At 32.0% G+C, this 12,990-nt stretch overlaps 1 protein-coding gene across 1 annotated transcript; it reads left to right on the plus strand.

The window, feature by feature from the left end:
- Positions 1-7,417: 7,417 nt before the first annotated feature.
- Positions 7,418-8,883, plus strand: LOC133181349 (uncharacterized). Its single transcript, XM_061315867.1, has 2 exons — positions 7,418-8,014; positions 8,261-8,883. Exons 1-2 carry the CDS (start codon positions 7,947-7,949, stop codon positions 8,676-8,678), a joined length of 486 nt encoding a protein of 161 aa, XP_061171851.1. The 5' UTR covers positions 7,418-7,946; the 3' UTR covers positions 8,679-8,883.
- The last annotated feature ends 4,107 nt before the right edge of the window (positions 8,884-12,990 follow it).

Consider the following 12,990-nt stretch of genomic DNA (forward strand, 5'->3'; position numbering starts at 1 on the left):
AGAACCCTGTTGATTTTGAGGTCAAAAGATCAGAGGTCAAGGTCATAAATTTATACATTCTCTCCGTGTAACTATATTTATAATTATGTAATCTGCACATCATATCTTGCCTAGTGATATTAAATTTTATTGAAGGAAGCTCAAAGAAAGCTAACGTTATCATCTGGAAAAGTTATTTGCAACGTTTGAATTTATGACCTTTGACCTTTTGACCTCAAAATCAAAAGAGGTCTCTTTTAGACCATAAGGAGTTGAGATATAAGATATCGATCGGAAAGGAAAGTGTTACATACAAACAGAATGTATTAATTAATTAATTAATTTTAATTTAATTAAGTTTTACACTTAAACAGAATGTATGAATTAATGACATAAAGAAGACACATTTTGTTTTTTAGTTAAAAAAAGCCAAGGTCAAAAACTCATATTTTGCATAAAATGCTTTCTTGGTAATAACTCTAGTTCTTTTTCAGGTTTTTGCAATGAAATTCTTCCACCCTCTTCTTTTTTTCCTTAAGCGGGAAAACAAATTCTCTGAATTAGCTTGTTAAAATTATGTTATGGATAGCATGTATGATGTAACTAATGCAACTGAAATTGTATATCTTGATTAAGAAATTATGCATTCATGTTTCAAGTGAACAGGAGTAGGTATTCCGTTTTGCATCAATAAGGTATTAGCCAGTCAATGATCTCTATCGCAGGTGGCTTATACATCTTAGTGCACACATTTGACTCACAAAGAAAATACATTTGCACCCGTTACGTAAACATATCTGTAACATTAGCAGTGTTTGGAGTAGCAAAAGTATGACTGATCTTGGCGTCAAAGAACGGATAATGAAATCAAATGTGTTCCTTGACATTTTGCACATAGGAATAGATACTTGTACTTTTATTAAATATAGTGACTGGGCGTTAAAATAAAAAGCGGAATCAGACAATGGAGTTTTAGGTCAACTGAAATATTTTATGTAATTTTGTTATTTGGTTTTGGGAAACTTTGAATTCCAAAATTTCAGAATTTTCGGTTTATCAATGATGATATATTTTTGGCAAAGTGAAAATATAAATATGAAGTGTGTTGATCAGTTAAATCTAAACGATAAAGTAACAAATGTATATTTCAGGCACGTACCATCGTTTTTCGAAGTGGGGAGCCAATAAAAAATAAATAATAGACAGTAACTGAAAACCTTCGCCAAGCAAAAAAACAAGGGATATTGTAAAATAATCCAACTCGAAAAAAGTATTTGGGGGAAGGTTGGGTTCCTACTTTTCCTACGGGAAAACTTTCGGATAGAACTACATAAACTTGATATAATCTTTTCCTTATTCCAAAATGTTTCAATGAGAATTTCCATGCTAATTGAACAGAAATACCTTATATGTGAGCTCCAATCCCCCTCTTCCTATTCTCCTTGCCTGTCTTTCATTTTTAACTTTCGAAATTGGGTTTCTGTGGGCATAAATTTCAGAAACTTAAGTCCTAGTTTTAAGATTATCAAGTACAACAAGAAAAATAAAATCTAAATATTTCAGAAATAACTATTTTAAAATGCTAATTAAAAAACTGACATAAAATCGTAAAACATTTTTTATTTTCTAGTGCAGGTTAGGAACTGATATCGAGTTCCTTGACTTCTGATACATATCTCAAAAGAAGCCACTGTAGTCGTTTCTAAAATAGTTTTTTTCTGTAATAACATTGCCTTAATTCTTTATCCTTTTCCAAAATTTCAAAATCGTCAGAAAATTATCAAAAACGATAAAAAGAAATCGATTATATTTAATTATTTACTAATTTTTCTTGTCTAAGGTTTACAATGAAGAGTATACTATTGTTACTCTGTTATAGAAGAGCAAGAAACGGTCATCAATCATGTATAAAAACATCAATCAATCACAATCTTGTTTGATATCTGAGTGATTTTAACACCACTGACGAGTTTATTGCCTTAGTTTGCGATAATTTATCGCATGATGTGTTGAAGACATGTGTTTTTCTTTATAAGAATTCAATTAATTGGATATGTCATGCCTGTATTCATAAAAATATCACATGAAACTGAAGGGCAACAAATTTCATATATATAAAAAGTGGTAATCAGTTTATTTTAGCCATTGACGGCCTCTTTGATCACGATAATGCCAACCATTCCATCTGTATTTTTGAAAATTGTCCAAGAATATTCAGCACTGCTTTTTTCTCCTAATCCATATTGCCTGTAGTTGTACTATTACAGTAAACCAATTCTGGAATATTTCTCCAAATCACGCCATATAAAACAAATTTCTAGGATTATTTTTATCACCGTTAGTGAGTTACCAATAAGGACCAGTGTCAGTTCCTACATTTAAGATGACGGGAGGGAGATATGCAAATGGAATCCTCATTATATTTAATTATAAAATGTGGAAATATGTATAAAATATATGTAAGCTTATCGGACAATCAGTTAAAGTCTTTGCAAATGTTGATCATTTTGCTACTAAACTATATTAAGTATAACAAGTTAAGTTTATTAGCAATTGATACTATGATACTAGTATATTTATTTAAAAAGAATCATCACAATGGTGTATATTAACCTTATAGTCCCTGCAAGAAAGTTTCCCCTTTTGTTGAAATATACCTCTGCATTCATTCAAGATGAATACGACTCGTAAATAGGCATACGACCATATTAGTTTTCCTATCTCCGATATCAGAATTTGGGTATACCCTTGACATTCGTTACACCTGACTGCTTTCTTGTCACGGGTACCTGGTGGAATGGACGACACGTGCTCGTGTTGGTTATCTTATATTAGTTTATATTTTATTGCAATTTAAGTGAAATTGTGTTGTTTGTACAGCACTGACCTGTGCAACTTATGCAAGTTTCTTTGGTAATTTTCTCTTCTGCCTTGGAAGAAGCACACAGTTACTTAGTTACGAGAGTTTAACAATAGCTATATAGAATACGTCAATCCACACCAACGAAAACCGTTTACACTGAACTGTGACCAAATGAGCGGCTTATATTAGGGGCCGCACAGGTTTCGCAAAATGCAATTGGCGGCCAAACATAGAATCGTGTTCAGCTTTAAGATATTAACTTCTGTCATCTGAGGAAGCAGTAATTTGCTTGGAGAGTCAATTATTCACAAAACTTAAACTGTTAGCATTTGATGTCGAAAGCCAATCCTGTAACAGATCACTACCAAGTGGTCTATACATTACCATATTACAGACCAACAGTTCATGTCCAGAACGGTATGAATGCTAAGTGTCGCAAACATGGCTTTGGAACAAATTATTTATGACAAGCAATTTACAATTTCTTCTCTTTTAATCGGTCATTTATGGAGCAAAAACATAACTCTACCACGACCACAAGCACATCATGCTTTTTACGTGTTAATAATTCAAAATATAATTTTTGACTGTGTCAGACGAATTTATAAGCTAAAATTATAAAATAAGTCTTTGCCGAGCTGTCAAAGCTAACCTCTCTCTCGCTCTCTCTCTCATTTAAATATATATATATATATATATATATATATATATATATATATATATATATATATATATATATATATATATATATATATATATATATATATAAAATATGTGTGTGTGTGTGTGTGTGTGTGTTGATAAATTAAAGATAAATTATTTATGGATGGCCGGTGAACTCTATATTATACAACCAAATTATACATCTGAATAAGATCTCTTTTACCTAGGAGGCAATTGAACCTGAAATCTGAGTCCTCTTCCTTTGATTGCTTTGTTATTTCATTGGTATAACCCTATCCACGGACACCTGCTCAATATATTAAAGCTAATTATGACTTGGAAGAAAGAATGCTTCATTGCAAAATTGCTAATGCATGTATCTCGAGTTTCTGCAACATTTCTCATATGTCCTTTCTCTCGACCATAGGTTGTGAATGCATGGAAGAGAAATGACATTATTTATATGAAAGCTAAATGTTGAAATAAATAAAAATTTTCGGACCTCAAAAATACATTTAAAAAGACATACAAAATCCTAATTTATAAGTCTTGGGTCACTAACTGAAAGTTAATCATTATTTTGGTGACTTCCAGATTTCGTGCTTCAAGAAAATGAAGAACACTGAATGTAATTTTATCCTAACTTGGCTGATTAATATCAGTTTTCAAAAATGTCGAATCTAGTATTTTAAGATTCATATTTCGTGCAGAGTTTTTGCTGTTAGTATGTGAAATGGGTTTATTTTCAGACATCATAATCATTAAAGAAATAATCCTTATCAAACTGTTTAAATATTCATTTGATATTAAATTTCTTACGAGGGCTGCACATTTGTTTAACTGAACGAAATATTTGTAACCAGGACTTTACATTCACTTTCATTTTGCTAGAATTTTTTTATAACAGTTATCTGAATTATTAGCAAAGTCAGTAAGATCTCACTCTTCATAACCCTCTAACCTTTATAAGACCAATGTAAATAATATTCGGAGCCAGTTAGTTTACAGTTTGCCAGTCTTAATATTATTCGTGCACATCATTTACACAGATCAAAAGAATTTTTCGGAGACAAAGTAACTTTAAGTAGGGATATAATTAAGCGCTAAAAAGTTCTTATCATTAATTGATATATTTATCATATTTTTTAAACACACATTTATGGTTTCTTTTATTATTAGATAGCAATTACAGCCAAAATTTATCAGACATGTAATTGCATGTGGCACTTCCAGAAAAGAAGCACAATTAGTCAGGGAGAGGAACATCAAAGAACAATTACAAAAGGTATTGTAGACAAAAATATGTTCCCTTTGATCATATTTATAAGTTATATTGCATACATGTTTTCAAACATACAAATGATTGACTGCCAACTAAGCTTTTCCGTCGATGGTAAATTGGCCAACAAAAGAAATACTGCCGCTGTGCCCGGTGTCATAATTCCTTAACATATGCCTGCTTGCGATGTTTGGACATAAAGTTGAAAATTTTATCCCGGCCTCTTACGACGCATCTGTAAATGTTTCGAAATTTTTATGTTTCCTAGCCTTTATTGATTTATGTTATACAATCGAGAAAATATTTTTTTTCTTTATTATACATTTCTAAATCTCTCCTTTGAAAAGTTGTGTTTAGATTATAGATATTAAACAAGCCAACAGCTGGGATTTTATGTCGGTGAGACTTCCCCCGGATTACTGGCTGTAGTAAGTATTTCCCCTGGGGGGAATAGTTGCTATATATTGACTCTTCCTCCTATCCAAAAATATCGAGTTTGAACTTGCTTTGGGTTTTTCCTTTATATATACATTTGCACCAGGAACCATTTTATATGCCAAATGAACAAGTTCAGTTATGGGCCCCGGTAAAATGTGAAAAAATAAAGATTCAGATTAAACATAATTTTTCATCTCGCATCATTAATTAATATTTTTAAAAATCATAAGATTCAACAATTTTGAACGCTGAACTTCATGTATATAAAAAGAGTGATAGCATACAATTACAATAAATTGTACTTTTGTTCATGTATTTGATATCAGGATAACCCATTAAAACCGAAAAGCTTATTTCTAATAGGGTTCTTAGTTAAATATGCAGATGGAAATAAATACTTAATAAACAATTATTTTAATTATTACATCACTAAATGACAACGAATTACATAAACTTTTTGACTCAGTCTTACTTATACATATGCAGCTCTACTGGTTTGAAAATTCTCATATAACATTGATAACATTATAATTAAATTGTGCACGTACATGTAAATGCACTTCAATAGCATAGAAGTCTTTTGCACTTTAATACCTTTTTGTAATTTAAAATTGATAAAGAAATACGGCTACAGGCAACTAGCTTCATTCGATACTGCATGGAGAAAATAATGCAAAAAGTATTAAACGCGCCCATCAATCAGATTGTTCAACTATCTATTTAAGTGTACCCTCCCCCTGATTTCGATAGACGAAGCTCAGTTAGGTTTAGTGTGATTTTTTTCTGATTTGGGGGTATAAATCCGCAATTGTCTAAAATCCATGCCAATTATGGTAATTTTTAACGTAATTTTAAAATGTCCACTGTATGATTGTATGATTTTTTTATGAACATTCATATTCTACCCTGTGGCTGTAGCTAAATGTTACGTAATAATTTTACATTTCACGAGTTGACAAATCGCCAGTCTACGAATTTCAGTGTTGTGCATTGACAGGAATTGAGTATAAATGTTTTAGGTAAACTATTAAAAGTAATTAATAAAAATATTGTCAATAGAAAATAGAAATCAATATTTGTACGATGGAGCAGATTTGAATGAGTTGACTATAAAATGGTCCTCATTATTTAACTTGCCAAGACAATTCCTTGGATTGCTCTGAATAATTTCCTCGAAAAGTTATCTCTCTTATCAGAGGGATGTTACACCTTAAACTTAAACATCAAAATGCCAAAAAGGAATTGACGCAGTAAAAATTAGTAATATTCTTAATCACAAAATAGTCCAGTCTTGTATTCCACCATATTTCAAGTTGAAGTCCACACCTTGTTTCTTACAAAATATACATCGACTATTGCTCCAAACTTCTTTTTTATTACAAAAAAACTCTTCAGTGCCTAGATATCGAACATCCGAAACATAATCCTCCAACGTGTTCATGTTTTTCTTCACCCTACAACTATAGTCCTGCTGGACATGTCATTACTGGCGACGTCAATAAAGTTAATAATGAGGACCTGAAATCACTTATTTTAAAAGGGGCCAACCCTAACAAAAAATACTATAGTTAACAATAGTTTACTATAGTTAACTAAGTAAATCAAAGTGTCAAAGTTATCACTATAGTAAATCAAAGTTTTCAAAGTGATCACTGTAGTGTCATATTAATCACTATAGTAAATCAAAGTTTTCAAACTGATCACTATTTATATAATAGTGTTGTACTTTGCATGCACTATGCCTAAATAGTAGTCAGGGTTTGACACATGGTGCACGAGCCGGAGGCGAGTGCACTATGTGTCAAACCCTGACTACTATTTAGGCATAGTGCATGCAAAGTACTACACTATTGTTATTATTATGCTGACTGTTTTATAAAAACGACAATATTTTCTCCATTTCCAATGTTTCATCACCTCTTATATTCATGTACACCCCTATTATGACGTCATGTTGTGCTACATGTACGTCATAATCTTTTTTCTTTAATTTTGAATGTTCCATGTACAGATAGTTTCAGAGAATTTTAGTTGTGTGAAGGGTAAAAAATTGCAAGATGCTATTTTATAAAAATTATTTTGTTTATTTTTTTTTCTTTTAGTGTAAAATATTTGAAACTAAGTTTATATATATTATAATACAGTGCTATAGATAACGGCGTCTGTGGCGTAATACGCGACTTCCGAGATACGTTTCCGACCCGATTTTTACATCACGCAAAAGTGAAATGTAGGGCATGTTTACTTCCGTTTTCATCGTAAACGATGGCGTCATTAGATACAGACTGCGATTACGACTATAATTTCAATTCTTGGCAAGTGCCTATGCTGAAAGACCTTTTATCCTTTAAAGGAATAGCTTTTTCAATATATTAAAATCATCATTTGATAAGACTTTGTGAACTGGGAGTTGAAATTCAGAAGTGGCAGATGATTAGGCCTACAGGGTGGTGATGTCAAACTGTTGGAGATAAAGTTTTCCGAAATATAACAAGTGTTGATAGGTGGTCTGAAGATCTCATAAAACTGCCGAACATTGAGATTTCCGATGTTTTCATAAAACTTTTGAACGATGGCTGGAGTACGTTATTCTCGGTTGAAAACATAGACAGAGACAAGACAATGGATACAGACTAAAACAACCACGTTGATAAAGTGAAAGTGTCCCCCCTGTCTGATGATTTTCAGTACATCAAGTGTGACACAGTTCCTGAGACTAGCCAGATGCAGATCCGTACAAGACCTGGATATTTGTTGAGGGCAATGAACAGATTCACTCAGGTGGATGTAGTGTAAATATTCTGGTTTTCACATTATGACTACAGATTCTCCAGTAGAATTTAAAGCAATAATTATCAAAAATGTTATTTCATAAAGATATACTAATGCTTTTTGTTCATAAAAAAACATACACAGAGGGAGCCCTGTCTCAGCCTACAAGCATTTATGATTATGTAAATTGCTCAATACACTATTCATGTCATGGAATTTCATATTCAATACTTCATCACTTTGAACAAAAGTTCTCTTGATTTTAGAGATGATGGGTCGTGTAAGCACTGTACAGCTTCGATATTTGCTGTGGCTTCATTCTGTGAGAGGCACAAAGACTGTCACACTCAAGTCGGAACAGATATTCCATGTGTTTGGGACAATTTTTTAAGCCTCGTGTCATCTCATCTTGTATTGGCCAATTACATAAAACTACAGGACTATACAGGAGAAGAACCTGAAGTTAGCGCTCACCATTCAATAAACAACCCATGCAAGTCCTTGAACAACAACTCTATTAAAGAAATTGAAGAAAAAAAATTGTTTCAACTCCTGTGTTTTTACACAAAATGTGGATTTTTCTGTGAGCAAATACATTATGATCCTTTGAAATTTGAGGAAATAGTACAAAAATGTGAATATCTCTTCGACAAACATTTGAAAGTTGCAATTATGTCTCTCTAAGTATAGCAGAGCAACAAATTTGTAAATGAGATAAGCATGTAATGCATAATAATTTATGGCATTCTTGATTATAACAGTGAGGAAAAACTTAAAACACTTTTGGTCTAAGGTACAGGATTCATTAATATTCATAATTTATTGATGGCAGAATACCTGAACTGATAAATATAAATTAGGAACAAACAATAAAATATTTCAATCATCATGATCATATGATTAAATTCTTTCATAAATAAATACAATATTTACATTACAGTTTGTATCAGACCTGGGGTAATGGTAATGCATTGTAATCATTACATTTTTTCAAAGTAATTGGATGTAATGTGTAATGGACTCATCTTTCAATTACAATTGTAATGTTTATGCATTAATTTAAAAAAAAATGTCAGTAATGACCATTGCCTTTCAATTACATTTTGGTTTTAAATCTCTCTTCATTATTGAATCTGAAACAAATAAAGGTCACTGAGAGGTTATTTTTTTTTTATTTATAATGTTAAAGTCTTAAAATTAAAATCCTATATCTTACTTTAAAAAAAAAAAAAAATGTTTATTCAGTGGTGATTGACAGACATACTACATGTAAATAATTGTTTTAATGGAAAACTTCTTGACAAGACAGTTATAAAATCAATTGAAGAAAGCCAGAATTGTTTTGAAAAAAAAAGAAGAAATCATTGGGTTTCAAAGAAGCCACAAAACAAGTGACATTAATACATTTATTTAAAAAAAAAACGGAGGAACTAACATCAGAGACTGAACAAAACTGCAACATTAAAAGTGTTCCGATCCACTTTCTTTGTCAACTGTAGATCATGGTAGATTGGTAAACTACATGGACATGATAAATGAATACAAAATCCAAATACCACTCTGACTTACAGACATGAGGGAAAGCATATCAACCAAGCACAAAGTGTGAAAAGTATAGATATAAATTGTGTGGTCATAAAATTTGTGTTTTTCTCTTATAAAATGTAATGTGTAATGTAATTCATTACTTAAACAAAGTAATTGTAATTTAATTAATTACTTTTCTAAATGAGGGTAATGGTAATTGTAATGGTAAAAATTTCGAAGTAATTGTAATTTAATGCATTACATTTAAAGTAATTGACCCCAGGTCTGGTATGTTTTAGATGCCTTTATGGAATGAACATTCAGATACATAAAAAAGATCTTATTCTTTTGATTTAATTTACATGTAAGCACTTGTTTCAGATGTCATATTATGTGCATAGCTACTATTCATGATCATAGAGCATTCATGAACACATCTTTGGATAGTACAATTACATGCATCATATATAGATCATTATTCGTTTGTCAAGTGGTGATACAAGAGGGAGTGATTCCAACAAGGCACTTTAATGTGTTATGGCTCTTATAGTTATTGTATGTTTGATGCTGTGCTCTAGGGGTACGTGGCCGCTGAACAAACATCTCTGTTCAGTCGACTACTCTGAACTCTTGTCCAAGGAAAAGCATTCTTGAATGAGTGTGGTATGAATTTCCTTATACTTGTGCTCTTGAAGGCCATTTAATTTGAGGTCCAAATACCTATATAAAATACAGTTACTTAGTAATACTTTTCAAAGTCAAAATACTAATATTCTGTGTGAATTATATTATTTGTGAATCTAAATAAATAAATATATATATATAATATATTTACCAATTACCAGTAATTAATTTATTTAAGGAAATAAACCATTTGTAATATAATAAAAAATTAAGATATATTCATAAAATATTAACAATATTTAGATTTTTATTTGAAACTTAGACAAATTAGTGAACTTGCAGTTTGAATCTAATATTTCTTAGTAACACACCCTATATATGAGATTAATCCATGTGCTAAATATTTGGTATACCTGACTCTCGGCTACCCCAAACAAGTTAGCAAGTAAAGAGGTGTTGACACCAAGTCAAATTCTAAGGAGTGTGATCAAGAATTCTTCGAATCTAGTCAGCTTCCTGGATGGCCCTGTTTTTTTTTTACATTGACCCTTTTCACACTTCTTCTCTGTTGATGTAGAGGTATACATGTATATTCATAGCGGTTGTACTCGCATATGCATGCTGAGGTTTTTCAATGGAGGTGGTTTCTATTTTGGAATCTTGAAATTGTAGCGACTAAATAGGGTAGGGATAGGATTGTTTTCAGTGGGACAGCCATCTACAAAATGTAGGGAACCAACGGAGTGGTATCGTCTAGGGGAAAACTCCTCATCTCGAAAGACCTGCTGAGGCCGCTGCCTTCGTAATTTGAGTTTCCTCTTAAAATTGGACGCCTTGCATCCAAGGATAAGTGGCTCAACTGGCCTCCCGTCTGCTGCACACCCTGACAAAGAACACCAGTAGTGGCTGGGAGTATCTGTGTTCTTCCTTTTTTTCAGACGTCGAATAATTTCGTCTGCTCAATATTTCGTTGCGATGTAAACATTCGCCATTACAATGCCCTACATTTCCTTATTATCACGTGACTGCTGTGTGTAAAAGTCAGCCGTAAACCACGATTCCGGCGTATCTCGAAAGTTCCGTATTGGTAGCGCGTCGGACTGACAATCTCGGGGTCGTGAGTTCGATCCCCGGCGTGGGGAAAAAGAAGAAAAAGAAGCCGTGCTCTTTTCGGCATAGTATGCTTACGCTATATAAATCCTTAGACCACTATGCGAAAATAGTTGGGTATTGACTATATAGAGACAAACTGACAGGAGGCATAATAATGTGTCATAGTTATCACTAAAAAATAATAATCACTATAGTAAAACAAAGTTTCACCATATAGTAAATCAAAGTTTTCATAGTGATCACTACAGTAAATCAAAGTTTTCATAGTTATCACTATAGTAAATCGAAGTGTCAAAGTTATTACTATAGTAAATCAAAGTTTTCATAGTGTCAAAGTTATCACTATAGTTAACTATAGTTAACTATAGTATACTTTTATTATTATCTTTCAACTGGCGTCATAATTTCATAAGTATTATGAATTCTGTGGAAGATTACGCAAGGCGATTGGAAAAAAAATGAAAAAAGAAGACTTTGGATTAAAAGTATCAGATGGATGTTAAAATCTCGCATTAAGCGATTAAGGGAAAATATTAAAACCATATATCCTTCTGTCTTCAGTAATTCAGAAGTGAAAAAAGAATTTATTTAGATAGATTACGTGATCCGTATATACAAGGGCTGTTCGATGTGTAATGTGTTTTATAGCACAGCGCGAAAGATAACACTTTGCACAATTTCGTGGATGATGATACTCTTGAATAGCTCTATCCAATACCTTCCCAACGGTATACACATGAGCAATCAGCTTCACATAGTTTTAAACTTATAGTCATTTCAATAGAGCCAGTCATTGACCACTGTTGTAACAAGAATAGATATGGGTTACCCCATATCCAAGATATTCGACTTTTCATTTATTCGAATTTTCATTGTGTTCAGGTTATTTCTAATAAAAAAAAAAAAAAATATTTACTGACAAAACGTCAGAGATACTCAAGCTGTAGAAAGTCAACTATAAAAGTGCCATATACATAAATATCCTAAAATGACATAATATTTAGGCTACTGAGTTTCAATATCTTTTGTTGAATAAAATATGCATATAGTAGGAAACAAACTGCATGTACATATATAACGTTACATGCATGTAGTGACTTTATCACAAAGTTGCACATGCATAAAAATAGTTTTAATTTCACATAGAACATAAACTAAATATAATTAACCGTATAATTTTAAAAATGTATTTAACGCCTCACTCATTTTCAGGAATATTTAATCCAAATAGCATGTTACAGGCCTATAGCAACGTTTTCAAAGTGAAAGGGGGGGGGGGGGGGGGACTCCCAAAAAATCCCGCGTACTATGGACCTGTGCTACATGTGTACCATCTAACTTTCCAATGATAGAATCTTCTGTAAAAAAAAATCAAAACAAGTCCAAGCCGTTATGGATAAGTTTTATAAATAGCAAAACTTTAGATCTATCAAGGATAGATTTTAATTTATTTTTTAATTTTGTGCTATTAAAAAGTACTATCACTCAAAGTATAGGCAGATGTTAAAGATGGTCCAACCTGTCACCTTTTAGAGTAATCAATGAACTCGTCCAGTGATGCATTGACGGCCGTTGTTAAACACAAAGGAAAGCGCGAGATCGGTTGCGGCTATGGAGCATCACTGAATATTCCTCCACCATATACTGATTTTGAATATACAGACGTTTTGAAGATAAACTTCATTTTATTTTTGTTTATAGAAATGTTTTTATTTACAAAAATAGTACATTT

The sequence above is a fragment of the Saccostrea echinata genome, unplaced genomic scaffold, assembly GCF_033153115.1.
Source record: "Saccostrea echinata isolate AGI-Se365-2 ecotype Australia unplaced genomic scaffold, CSIRO_AGI_Sech_v1 ptg000008l, whole genome shotgun sequence".
Classification (NCBI taxonomy): Eukaryota; Metazoa; Mollusca; class Bivalvia; order Ostreida; family Ostreidae; genus Saccostrea; species Saccostrea echinata.